This window comes from Geotrypetes seraphini, chromosome 4, assembly GCF_902459505.1.
Source record: "Geotrypetes seraphini chromosome 4, aGeoSer1.1, whole genome shotgun sequence".
NCBI classification, from domain to species: domain Eukaryota; kingdom Metazoa; phylum Chordata; class Amphibia; order Gymnophiona; family Dermophiidae; genus Geotrypetes; species Geotrypetes seraphini.
This window is the reverse complement of record NC_047087.1, coordinates 26,506,726-26,520,198: the sequence shown is the minus strand read 5'-3', so window position 1 is coordinate 26,520,198 and position 13,473 is coordinate 26,506,726. Positions and strand designations below refer to the sequence as shown.

Genomic DNA, 13,473 nt, shown 5'->3' with positions numbered 1-13,473 from the left:
CTGGGAGCAAACAGCAATCGGGGGGGGAGGAACAGAAGGGAGGCCACGAAGCAGGCAGGCATTGCACAACAGGGGGAGAGGGAAAAGAGGCTGCTTTGGCAAGCAGGGGGGCCAGGGAGACAGACAGAAAGAAAGACGCACAGACAGGGGACCTGGGAGAGACACAGACACAAAGAATGACAGACAGACAGCGTCCAGGGAGAGAGAGAGACAAATTAAAAAAAAAACCCCAGACATACAGACATCTATTCTAGCACCCGTTAGTGTGACGGGCTTAAACACTAGTTATACATAACACACTTAAAATACACAAAATTAATACATTACCAATCCTTTTCTCCCTCCCTTCCTCACATAACTATTACACTGCATATGCATATATTATTGCAATAATATAGATAAATACCTTTAGCAATCCCAAATACCTTCCCCTTCCCCCCCCCCCCCGGGTGTGTAAGGAATCTGTAAAAAGGGAGATACCTGACATTCATTGCAATTCAACATATGCGATAATGTCCCCTCGCAGTCTCCTCTTTTCAAGGGAGAAGAGGCTCAGCTTCTCCAATCTCTCACTGTACAGCAACTCCTCCATCCCCTTAACCATTTTAGTCGCTCTTCTCTGGACCCTTTTGAGTACCGTGTCCTTCTTCATGTACGGCCACCAGTGCTGGACACAGTACTCCAAGTGAGAGCGCCCAGTACAGCGGCATGATAACCTTCTCTTATCTGTTCGTGATCCCCTTCTTGATATAACAATAGGGGATTATAATATATTAGATCAGTGCTTGCTTACTTCGATTAGAATTTTGCTCCCAAAGAAATCACAAACTGTTTCATTTCTAGAAACCGTTTTTTCCTGGTTTGTGTTGATTTCGAGACATCTAGGAACATGGAAATTTTTTTGTTTGTTTTTTTATAAATCTTTATTAATTTTTAAATATTAACAGTGCAATACACAGGTATAAGAATATATAACAAGTCAAGAAAAGCACATTCAAGTTACAGATATTCAAAATCAATCATTTTATCCCATCCACCCATTGATTAACACTATGGGGCTCATAATCAAAAAAAAAAGTCTAAAAAGTGTCCTAACTGGCTACTTGGACGATCAAAAAGCCTAAGGCCCCGCCCACAGGAGGGGCCTAAGGCACCTGGGCCTATTCTGATTGGCCCAGGCGCCTTAGGCCCCACCAGGAGGCGGAGCTTTGGTGTCCCTGGGCCAATCCAGCCCCATTCTTCGTTGAGCTGCATGCCGGACGGGCGGGTTTGGCACCCGTCTGTCCGGCCAACCTAAAATAGATACGGGGAAGGGGGGTGGGGGTGTCGTGGGGGTCGGCCAGGGGGGTCGCGGGTCGGCTGGGGGGGCGGTTGGATGTTCTTGGGGGGGCGATCGTTGTGGGGAGGGGGGTTTGCGTTGAGGGCAGGAGGGCATGGGATCCCTCCTGCTCGTAATGTAGTGCGGGGTGGGGGTAGTGGGGTCGCCTGGGCCTTGGGCTCCCTCCTGGCCCGAACAGTAACATCGGGGGGGAGGGGGAGGTCGCCTGGGCCAGGAGAGCTTGGGTTCTCTCCGGAGGGGCAAGAGGGCTTGAGCTCCCTCTTGCCCCGATCGTGCCTGGGGCAAGAGGGCTTGAGCTCCCTCTTGCCCCGATCGTGTCGGGGGTGCTGCGGGTGCATGGGGCAAAAGGGCTTGGACTCCCTCTTGCCCCTATATCGTCGGGAGGGGGGGGGTCGCGGTTTGACATGTCAGGAGGGCTTGGGCACCCTCCTGCCTGGATCGTTGTTGGGGAGGGGGGAGGATTCTGTAACCAGTGTTGTTTTTGACAGACACCGGTTACATAATCCAGCTTTTAGGTGAAGGACTGGCTCCTCCTTCGCCTAAAAACCCTTCTGTTGGATGTTTGTGGCCTAGGCGTGTTTTTGTTTCATTATGGTTAAAAAGTGTAGACGTGCTGTGGGGGTACTTTTAGATGTAGTGGAGATTGGGCGTTTAGGCAGAGGAAGGCCATAATCAAAACATGGACGTATGCTTTGGTTATGGACACTTTCACTGCTTCTGGGTTGAACGTTTAGGGACTTAGGCCAAAAGGGGACTTAGACATTTTTTTTTTATTTTGCCCCTCCACGTATATACTCTTTCAATAATCTACACTTATTTAAAATAATACAATAACACAATCCCACCCCCTCCCTCCTTTCCACCCTGGATGTGCAAGGAGGTAGCACAGAATTAAAGACAAAAAACAACTACAGAGAAGTAATATAAGATGTCAACGGGCCCCAAACCAGTTTAAAAACATTACTATGTCCCAGCATTTCAGCATTCATTTTTTCATACCTATAACTAGAGCATAGGTTCGCCCACCAGAAAGGAAAATTCAGGCGATCGTAATTTTTCCAATTACGGGTTATCATCTGCATGGCTATCCCGGTCATAATTAGGAACATGGAAATCTTGCTATCAAAAAAAGTCACCTCTTTTAGCCTAAAAAAAAGCCTACGAAGTGACTCTGTCTTGCTGAAAAACAAAAATCACCAGAAGTGTTGAACGACTTATAACTTTATCCCTGAGGTTTCCATAATTCTTGTAACATTCTCTGGGCTTGAGGAATCAGGTAAAAGAACAGAGAGATGCCTTTTTTGAGGTTATTTTATAAAGACACATGCACCAATGCTCAAGGTTTTACACCAACCACAATGTCTTCCGTTCACACTGACTGTAGCATCAGTGCCAGACCCAAAATTGTGCTGACCTAGGCGAATGCCTAGTTTTCCTAGTGTTTGGGCCAACCCTAGAATCAGATATGGGGACATGAACTCATACTTATCTATTGTGATTGGCGCTAGGGCTACCATATGGCTCCAGAAAAAGGAGGACAGATTGAGACATCTGGGTTTTGTTTCTACTGAAAGCAACGGAAGTAAAGACAGATAAGAGATATCTGGGCTTTACTTCTATTGGAAACAATGGAAGTAAAACCTGGATGTCTCAATCCGTCCTCCTTTTTCTGGAGCCATATGGTAATCCTAGATTGGCCTCCCTACCCGATACTGCTTCAGTGGCTGAGGAATGATTGTCTCAGAAGTAGCTACAGAGCTTTATCAAGACCAAGGTAAGAAGCCACGGTTCAGTAAATGAGCAGGAGATTAATTTGCATATATTGGAGATTTATTGTATGAAAATCTATATCTTATGCATATTCATTCAAGTAATCCTGAAAATCCAACTGTCTAGCTGTTCTTACAGGAAAGGGCAGGTCTGAGCTACACTGCTCTAGCACAGTGGTTCCCAACCCTGTCCTGGGGGACCCCCAGCCAGTGGGGTTTTCAAGATACCCCTAATGCATATGCATGAGAGAGATTTGCATATAATGGAAGTGACAGGTATACAAATCTCATGCATATTCATTAGGAATATCTTGAAAACCCGACTGGCTGGGGGTCCCCCAGGACAGGGTTGGGAACCACTGCTCTAGCAGACTGCTTATATTGAGATTTATTTAGGCCCTCACCACTAGGGCAGGTCTTCCTTTGTGCTTAAAATGATTCCATAATTATTTTTATTGCTTTTTTGTTTATTTACATTCTTTCTATATACCCTTCATGATTACATCAGAGCAGTGTACAAATGGGCATATCAGCTGAGGCTGTAATCAGAAGAAAGACAGTGAGGCCACCCAAACTAGTCAAGGCCTAAAGTCAAAGCAAAGAATTAAGCTCTCAGGCCTGCTTTAAAATAACATATTTAAGACAGATTTTGTCTTACTGCCACACTCATTTTCTACTTTACTTCTGTTGTGCAATTAGCAGCAAAGCAAAAATTCATAGTATAATGGAACCAAACTACAAAGAAAATAAAAAGCTATGAAAACAAAAGTAATGCAGTACAAGGACAGCATATTTCAAAGTTAACTTTATTTCCATTTTAATTTCAGTGCTAAAATGGAGATAAAGTTAAATTATGCCTTCATTCTAACTATTAAGGTTCTCAGGTCCAATGACCCCCCCTGCTCCAGGACATCTCAGACCTGGGCACTGTGGTTTAGGAAACCCCTGGCCAGGGACCTCGACAGAGAGGCCTCAAATCACTTGCCCATAAAGTACTAGAAATACCTACGTGGTTCCCCTCCTGCTGCTGTTGCCATCTTGGAAAATGGCAGCAGTTTGGTCGATGTCCATCAAGCGTAATCTCAACTGATGTCATGGATATAAACTGATGTCATGGATATAAACCGAACAGCTTTTATTTTCCAAGACTAGCATTGTTTATGTCCCCAGGTTAGGATCATTTTCATTCATTTAAGGAAAACTCCTGGTTCTCCACTTAGGTAGTATAAAACAGGTCAAACTCTAATTTTTATGGGCTTGATTTCCAAATGCTTTATTCCAGTTTGTTCCTATGACACATCTCTTATGAAAATAAAGGCCTAAGTCCCAATCAGGGCCCTGTTCACACAACGCTCCGAGAGGTTATCAGCTAACAAAAGGTCACATATCCACCTGTTGTTTTCTTGCAGGCTGTGGCGTTAACCTTGGCCTCCGAGGTCTGGAATCCTCAGAAGAATTTATTTACAGGATTGCCACTGCAGTGGATCAGAATGATGTTTTTGAAGCGCTGTCTGCCAAAATACGGCATTCGAAACAAGTTGCAGAGGACTTTAGGCAGAATGGACTATATGCTGCAGTATTTGAATAAAAGGGAAAGGGACTTGATACACCGCCTTTCTTTGCTTACAATCAAAGTGGTTTACTTATTATATAAAGGCACATATTTTTGTACCTGAGGTAATTGAGGGTTAAGTCACTGGGCCAAAGTCACAAAAAACTGCAGTGGAAATTGACCCAGTTCCCCAGGTTCTCAGGCCGTTGCACTAACCACTAGGCCACTCCTCTACTTGCACAATGGAGACAAATAAAAAAGACTGTGGAACATTTGTACTTGAATTATACGTGCAGAGCATGACATTAAAAATAACCAACAATTATCGAAGCAAGAAGTGAAAGTTGGTGTATAAAGGAACCCTATTGTCCAAGGCTCTTTCTTAGAAGCACAAATTGGGGAAATTTTCTTGATGATTGAGCAACCAGAGCTTGTAAGAGTGCCGAGTGCCAAAAGACAAGATGAAATATTTACTGGGGCCACTTTTTACACATGGCAAAGGGTGCCGCCTCTTCGGGCCCAGCTCAAGGGGGCCCCATTGGTAAAGACGACCCTGGAACTGGATGAGGAAAGTTTGTAAGGAAGTGAAAGCGGGGAGAGAGAGAGACTAGATACGGAAAGGGTGCATGCAAGCAAATGAGAGCGAGAGGGAAAGGAAAAGAAAGGGTGCAGGTAAGCAGAAGAGAAGGGGAGAGAGTGTATCAGAGGGTGTCGATAGGATACAGAGAAATGAGGAAAGAAACAAGGTGAGAATCAGATCCAGAGGAATGAGAAAGAAAAAGGCTGGGTGAGGAAAAGGTGTGTGTGTGGGGGAGGGAGGCTGAAGGACTAGGTCTGGAAAAGGTGTAGAGGAGTGAAAGGGACAAACTGCGAGAGACCTGTGTCATGGCGATAGGTGGAGCTATCAAGGGATCATCACTGTGCTTCTGACAGCATGGGGGCTGACATTGTGGAAAGGCACATTACAGGCCTGATTTATTAAGCTTTCTTTTCTCATAGGCACACAAAAAGAAGAAAAACAGTAAATCAGGCTCTAAAGGAGCTGCAGTAGATCTTGGGAGGAAGGGCAAGCACTGTAAGAAAAATCTCAACAACTGGCTTTTAAAGGGTAGCTATTCAGACACCTACACCTATCCGATTATCAGGTGCTGCTAACCCGATAAGTGCTGGTGAGGGGGATATTCAGGAGCACTAATTGAATAGGGCTGATGAATATTTCTTCAGTACCAACTGGACAGTACCACAGAGGCATAGTAAGGGGTAGTGACACTCTCCTCTCCACGGCCTCCCCTCCTTCCTCATTCCCCGCCAACATTCGCGCTCTCCCACTCCCCCCAAATACCTCTAACTCTTCACCAGTGTAAGTGACTTCTGCAGCATGCTCCTCGTGCCAGTGTTGGATTTCCCTCTGATGTCACTTCCTGGCCCCGTGACCCAGAAGCAATTCAGAGGGGAACCAGGCTGGCGTGAGTAACGGGCAGAAGTTGGTCACACTAGCGAAGATCTATAGAGGTAAGGGGTGGGGAGAGGGATGGTGTGAGCGCAGCATGGTGTGGCAGAGCGGAGAGGTGCCAGCGCCCCCGACACGGCATCCCAGAGTGGTTCATGTGTGGAGCCACAGGTTATCTGATTTGGTGCAGTTCAATATTGGTGGTTGGCGAAGGGGTAAGATTTTTGACTGGTTCTTAAATTCAAAGAAAATCTGTCAAGCTTGATCTAACCATTAGATGTCACTGTCAACAGATTTCAAAGGATGGATTTTATAGTTTAACCACACACCTCAGAGTGCCACTGTTCAAAGGCAAAAGATATTACTATGCTTCCACTAGGTGGCAGTATATCAAGAAATCAATAAATGTTTCCATCACCAGGGTCACCATACACTACAGTCATTAAGAAAGCCATATGGCTTAGTCACTAGGTTTCAAAGTAAAATTTAGAAAAGGGAAAATGAAGACGCGTGTGCATGGCATCTTGAAAAGATAATTCCCTAACTGCTATGTTTTAGTCGATCAAAGTTTCTATGTTGCAGAAGCTGGCTGTATTAGGCCATTTTTTTTGGAGGACTTTAAAGCTCAGTGTGCCTTTTCCTCAGATTTTTCCCAGCCCACATTTTGTCCTGTTAAATTTTTGGAGAGTTATTTTGCCTTCAGGCACAGGCCTTTTCCAACTCTTAGGCCCTGTTTTACTAAGGTGTGCTAACCGATTAGCGCGCACTAACGCATGCATATTAGTCTATGGACGCATTAGCGTTTAGTGCGCGCTAATTTGGTTAGCACACCTTAGTAAAACAGGGGATTACTGTATAATGCACAATTTCTTTGCAATAATCCATCAGTGTGGAAAGAATTTTTAAAATATCTATAGTTTTAAAGATTGGTATTCTGCAAGTCCGTACTTACAGTGCCATCTAGTGACTTGGTTCAATTGTTACTCTAAATACAGTAAGCTTTGCATCCACAACTAAAGGATATACAGTAATTGGTTACTGCTTTTTAGTCTCTGATTTCCTTTTGTAAAATAATGATAAGAATTAAGGTTTACACAAGAACAAATAGTTGGTTTCTTTTTGTTGGTATCTGCTGCCCACCAGTTTACGTCCATATTGTACAGCTTCCTATTCTGTTATTCACCATTATTTGCTATATATGAATCGTTTTTAATTTACACAATAAAACTATACCACCAATAAGTAATGCAAGACAAGGCGAAAAAGTCACAATGTAAGGTGAGCAGGGAATATAAAGATACCATAAATTGTCTTTCATGCCAATGTAATTTTTCTAAATTTAATAAAATAAAACTCTGTATATGTACACATAAAAAAAAATGAAATATTGTGTAAGGGGAATGTCCTGGTCACAGAGTGGTGCACTGTTGGATTCACATGTTCACAGCCAAGGGCCTCAGAACATATTTCTTCCTGGTCCTCTACTCTCTTTCCTCTAACACAGGGGTAGGGAACTCCGGTCCTCGAGAGCCATATTCCAGTCGGGTTTTCAGGATTTCCCCAATGAATATGCATGATATCTATTTGCATGCACTGCTTTCAATGCATATTCATTGGGGAAATCCTGAAAACCCGACTGGAATACGGCTCTCGAGGACCGGAGTTCCCTACCCCTGCTCTAACGTGATAAGGAACAGGTTCTCTCCAAAACCCTGAGATTCCTTAACCTCAGACTCCTATTTCAACAACCCACACACAAAAAAGGCCACAAGTTAGATCTACTTGCTTCTTCAACTTCATCATAAAGCATAAGTTATTTAGCATTTCATTCCCTACCCAAAGTACCTTGGTCAGACCACCTACTCCTAAAGAGCTCCTGAGAGTAGAGTAACAGAAAGAAGTGAAGACCCTGAAGAAGACCCATCAAGTTTAAGTAAAAGGCTGGAAATATCAGGAACTGGGTCTGTAAGAAAAGAGATTCCTAGGGAAAACAATTCTTCAGTACATAAAGTGTGAATGCAACAGACAGTGGTCATCTGGGAAAACCAATCGTAATATAACTGGGCAAAGTCCAATTATTGAAGCAACAATTTGTGGGTTGAAAACCTTATGCATATTAGACACTGGATCTGATGTTTCAACAATTTCGGAGACACATTTTGAACAACATTTTGAGCATGTGGGAAACCAGTTAACTGGATAAAATTAACAGCTAGTGCATTGTATCACAAACTGTGCCTCCTGAGATTTCAGATGTGCCGCGACACAGTGGGGAAGAGGAGAGGTGCTGGCAGATTGCCTACAGGATGTGCTCTCGCTGCAAGAGGTGCGTCCTGTAGGCAATAAGCCAGTGCCAGCACCTCTCTGGCCTGCTTCCCTGCTGGCACACCCTACTGGAAGCTCAGGGCCCGTCTGGAGGGCCTTTGTGCATACGTTGATGTGATGATGTCACACATGTGCATGACATCACCACAGCGACATCTGCGCACTTCCGGATACCTCGAGCTGCAACCACTATGTTTAGTGTGCTGCAGCCCGACAAAGTTTGTGGGACACTGAGCTAGTGGGTTGAGAATTCTCATCAAGAGATGTATTAAAGCAGATATCAAAAGTTTAGACCCAGGAATTATTGGGATAAATATTGTGCAAGATGTACATGACCTTTTTTCAGAGTTAAAGCTCATTTGATAAGTATACTGAAGCTAAATTTTTATGGCAAATTTGGGCTGAAGTTCAAGAAAAGAAAGAATTAAGAAAACCCACTGAAACCCTGGGATTTGACAAGCTTGTTGGAAATAAAGGAGTGTATACCACCACTTTCTGAAATAATACTTGTGGGAAAGTGATACGAATTGGGTTGCACTGAAAATTGCCCTGTGGCTGTTGTTCCAACTCGGCCAGTCTGCCTTCAACGGTGATGGCTGCCCATGTACGTGCAAATGTTAACAAAAGCAAAGTACCTGTACATGTGCTTAATTCTGGAAGGAATACTATTCGACTTCTACCATGAACTAGAGTGGCATAGATCATTAGTCCAGAAGAAACTGCATTTACTGAAGTGTGCTAGTTTCAAATTGATCCATCAGAAGAATATTACATACATGGGATTAATGCTGAACCTAATCCTGATCATCAACCTGAAATCTCTAATCGCATTTCTGTTAAAGTTGAGTTGGGTGGCTTAAATGAAGGGCAGAAACAGGCTCTAGAAGAATTATTGAACAAGTACCAGCCAGCATTTTCTGTCTCTCTGACACAGATATTACCATATATAAACTGAGATTTTGGGGCCCCTAAAATGGGGTCTGTTTATATTTGGGTCAGCAGTGACTCGTACCTCCTCCCAGACCTGTTTGCAGGCTTCTCCCAGGCCTGCTGTGAGACCTGGTGGTCCGGTGGTGACCAGGACAGGAGGGATCCCTCCTTTCCCATCCAATTTTAATTATTTTTATCTTCTTCCTGCCTCCCCTGTGTACCATTAGTATGCCTGGGGGAAAAAGGTTACCTTGGTTTATATTTGAGTATATACGGTAGTTACTATAATGTTATCCAAAATGGGATTGATACTGGAGATTGTCACAGGGCTGCCCCTGTGCCTAGTGAGGAAGCCTTGCCAGAAAAGGGAAATGGGGTTAAAACCCTTGAAAGTATTCCTAAGCCTGCTAAGGAGAGTCCCAAAGCAGACCCTAGGAATACTTACAAGCCAAGCTTTCCAGCAATGAAGCCTAAAGTCCTGCCAAAAAGCAGGCAGATCTGGTTTACCTAAGCCAGTTATAGGAAAACAAGTGGAAAGACTACATCTCCCAGCAGGCATAGAGCCAGGAAAAGGAAAGAGCAGGGCTGGGATACAAAAAACTCCCAATCAGGCTCAAATTGGTTTAAGCTAGGTGATAAGGGCTCTGAGAGCAAGCTACCCTAACACACCTGCAAGGAGGACTAATCAGCTTCCTGAAGTGAAAGAAAAGGGAGTAGTTTTCTCAAAGTAGGGGAGCCAGCTGCAGAAGCAGTTGGAGGACCAGCCTCAGAGTACACAACTGCTCCTGATCCAGCCAGCCAACAGGTTGCAAGCCACGGATTGCCAGTCCAGAGAATCAGGGAGTCAGTCTACCTCCTGGCTACCAGCCCAAGCAGAGGTTGGTGAGATAGAAGCAAGAGAGAATGGTGAGTCTGTGTTTGGTCAAGACACTGAGATGGCTGATGAGGACTTTGCTTATAATATGGAGATAGGAGAAACAGAGTTGCCCATTATAGAAGGAATGGAGATAAGCTAATCTTTTCCCGTTAAAGAGAGCTGGGATAAAATTTGGATTGTGTACTGGATTAAGAGAAGGCAGAAATTTTTGTCTGAAAAAAACTTTGCAGTTGGGAAAAGATTTTCTTTTGAGATAGTGGGCTTGGAACTGACAATTGTTTGTTTTGAATGCTGTAATGATATACCAGGTGATACAAACCTGAAGAAGCCTGTTGATAAAGTGTGTTTTTGATTTTGATCAATAAAGTATACCAGGAAATTGCACCTCTGTCATTGGACCTAGTTTTTTTTTTTTTAATTCTAATACCAAGCTACCAATAGAACCTCATGTAACCGCACAGCTGAAGTTTTGTGGGATATAGAATGACAAAGAAAGAGAATGACAAAGAATCCATGCAGCAAAAGAAGGATATCATCATAAATCCCGCTCATAGAGGAGCAATTGTGATTTTGTTTAAATCTTTATTGATTTTCAAACTTTGATAGTGCAATACAATTGGTAAATCATAAAATACTGCATAGAACGCACAAATAATAATACAATTATTACATTAAACAGTCATTTACTCCCTTCCTCATCTTATTAATAAAATAAAACATATGATGTGATTTCAATATTATAATTGAGAAAGTTGAATGATGGGAATTTTTATCTTCCATTTGAAAACTGACCCTATCAGAGACCTTCAAAATAAATTAAGTCACTAATAAAGAAATGGAAGCCAGTTTTCTGACCACTAATGAAGGAGATTTTTCTTTATGTTTAACAACACCCACCCAGTAACCCCAACAATCTATATCCTACCCGAGTTTCATAAGTCTCTAACTAACCCCCAGGACGCCCAATAGAATCAGCCGTAGGATCAGTTCTGAAACCTTTATCACAGTTCACAGATGTTTATGACATGTAATACCACATATGAAATCCTATGTAAAAGACTTTGCTTACATCAATTTATTGAAAGGCACTAGGATGGATTTGAAACGCTCGACATTAAATCACTCTATACAAATATTCCACAAACAGATGTTTATTAGGACATTTTTCTGCCCTGTCCAGAGACAGAAAACTTTGAGAAATCACTAAAACTCTGAAATTTAGACTTTTAAAAAATAAACTGGTTTTAAAGAATAAACTGGTTCCATCAATCCTTCCACCCCTTGAAATAAAAAAGAGGTTAGATGTAAGAAATGTTTATTTTATAAGCAAATGGATACTGTTTTTCTACATGTATATCAGACTCAAAGGTTTAATTAGATTAATGGTCCTGATGCAAGCACTAAAACATGTTGGGCAAATTTTAAAACCATTCTTAAGTTTGACTACATCTACCTGGGAAAACTTGATATCTAAAACTGTTTTGGAGCCTTTGCGATTTCTGCTAATTTTTTTTTTTTTTACTGTATCCTATTAGATGCATACACCATAGTGTTTTCTGAAAATATAGAAGAGTTCTGTAATGAGCAAATGCTCACAGAATGCCATATTTCAGAATAATAATGATCACATCCTGACAGAGGCTATCTCAAGCTGGAATCCTTTCAGGATTGGTAGAAAAGGGGATATGCGTGGGCTTGCATGAAGTTGTTCTCCATTTAGCTCTGTTCATTCATAGCCAAAGCCTTGGTTCCCCTACTTTTCAAGCCTTAAACATCCGAGTTTAAAAAAGTTTTCAAACTGCATGTGGAGAAACCTAAAAAAGGGAAACTCCCATACCCCAAGTCTGTACATATCAATGTCCATTCAAGTCTTGCTAGTTACTGTGACAACAGCTGGCAGTGTTGCTGTGGTGTTGAGGATATTGGGCTGGGCTCTTGTGGTGACAGGGATGGCCGCGTCCCACTTGCTCTTCCTTTTCTGAGCGTATGCAACAGATGTACTGCTTGTATTAGTTGTTGCAGTGGCAGTATTTGTTGTGGGGCCCTTCTTTGTTTGTTCCTTTTTAGCCTTCTCCATTTCAACATTCTGAGCTTTTGCTAATGCATCATAGTACGAGTCCTCAGACCATCTGTGAGGGTCAAAAATATCCTTAGGGTAATTGGTGCCAAGTTCATCTATTGAACACAATTGAATCAGTTTCTTGTAGATGCTGGGATTTTGGAATTCCTTTTTTCTCTGGATGATGAAGTTCATGTTCATTCCCTCCTTTAGCTTTCTCTCATGCAGCTTCTGAATTTTACTCTGCAAATGACTGGAACATCGGCCAGGGGGCTCTGGGGGAATTTTTATTTCATCTGGAGACATATCCCTCACTCTTTTGGAGGAGGCAACCAGTTCCTGGGAGTCCCTTGTCTCCATTTCTGAGAATTGCTTCAGATTACCAGTCTCAGTCTCTGAATCTTCCTCATCGTCTCCATAGGCTGTTAATACCAGCCCTCCTTTTTCTTCTATTGCTGTTTCCTCCCCTTCTGACTGCTGTTCTGAATCATCCCAGTATACCATCAGTGATGACAGAATATTCTTACTGCCCACCATCTTCACTCAGAAATAGAAGTTTATTGGCAGAATGTTGGAAGTGAAGTATGGAAGAGTCACTCTGGTCATCAGAGTTCAGTGCAGCTAATCTGGCCCTTGGCCCCAATCTGGCCACTCAATGAAGGCTTACTAGGGGTTAGGCAATTGCCAGCATTCATCCCCCTTAGGGTTGCCTTAAGAGCTCTGAAAGCTCTGACTTTCCCAGCCTGATTACCCTGGGTGTCCTCCTTGTTAGTCCCTGTTCTATTCAGGGTGAGATCTGTGGTTCCATCTACTTTGCTCTGACATTTTCTAGTTTCCATATCCATAGGAGGTTGACTTGCCCCCATATAGTTAGTTTTCCTTTACTTCCAGGCTCCTGCTTCTCCCCTAAGAATATGCATCTGGTTAATATGTAAAACCATATGCAAATGAACTGTTTTCATTTTTCAATGGGCCCCACTGACAAGTCCTAGACCCAGGTTGCTCTTTGATAATAGTTTCCTTCTAGAGAGCCCTTCTTCAGGTTTAAGGTTCTTGGTGATGGGAGGTGTATCCAGTCATATTAGAGTTCTGCTTGATACTGGTACACCACCCTGTCTTAATTTTGTAAACCACTGAATGGAGCACTTAACTTTATTGTTTCAGGCTTTCTA

General features: G+C 42.8%; 2 protein-coding genes across 2 annotated transcripts in view; one reads left to right on the top strand and one right to left on the bottom strand.

Moving 5' to 3' along the window:
* LOC117359538 overlaps positions 1–7,581 on the top strand; it is an 87,583-nt gene extending 80,002 nt beyond the window's left edge. The window contains exon 5 of the mRNA XM_033942496.1: positions 4,518–7,581. Within this exon, the coding sequence (XP_033798387.1) occupies positions 4,518–4,696 (179 nt within the window). The 3' untranslated portion in view covers positions 4,697–7,581. The remainder of the gene's footprint in view (positions 1–4,517) is intronic.
* Positions 7,582–10,892: 3,311 nt separating this feature from the next.
* On the bottom strand, positions 10,893–13,079 carry LOC117359408 (SAP30-binding protein-like). The gene has a single exon (XM_033942131.1). The coding sequence runs from the start codon at positions 12,836–12,838 to the stop codon at positions 12,107–12,109; it is 732 nt and encodes a 243-aa protein (XP_033798022.1). The 5' UTR covers positions 12,839–13,079; the 3' UTR covers positions 10,893–12,106.
* Between the last annotated feature and the right edge of the window lie 394 nt (positions 13,080–13,473).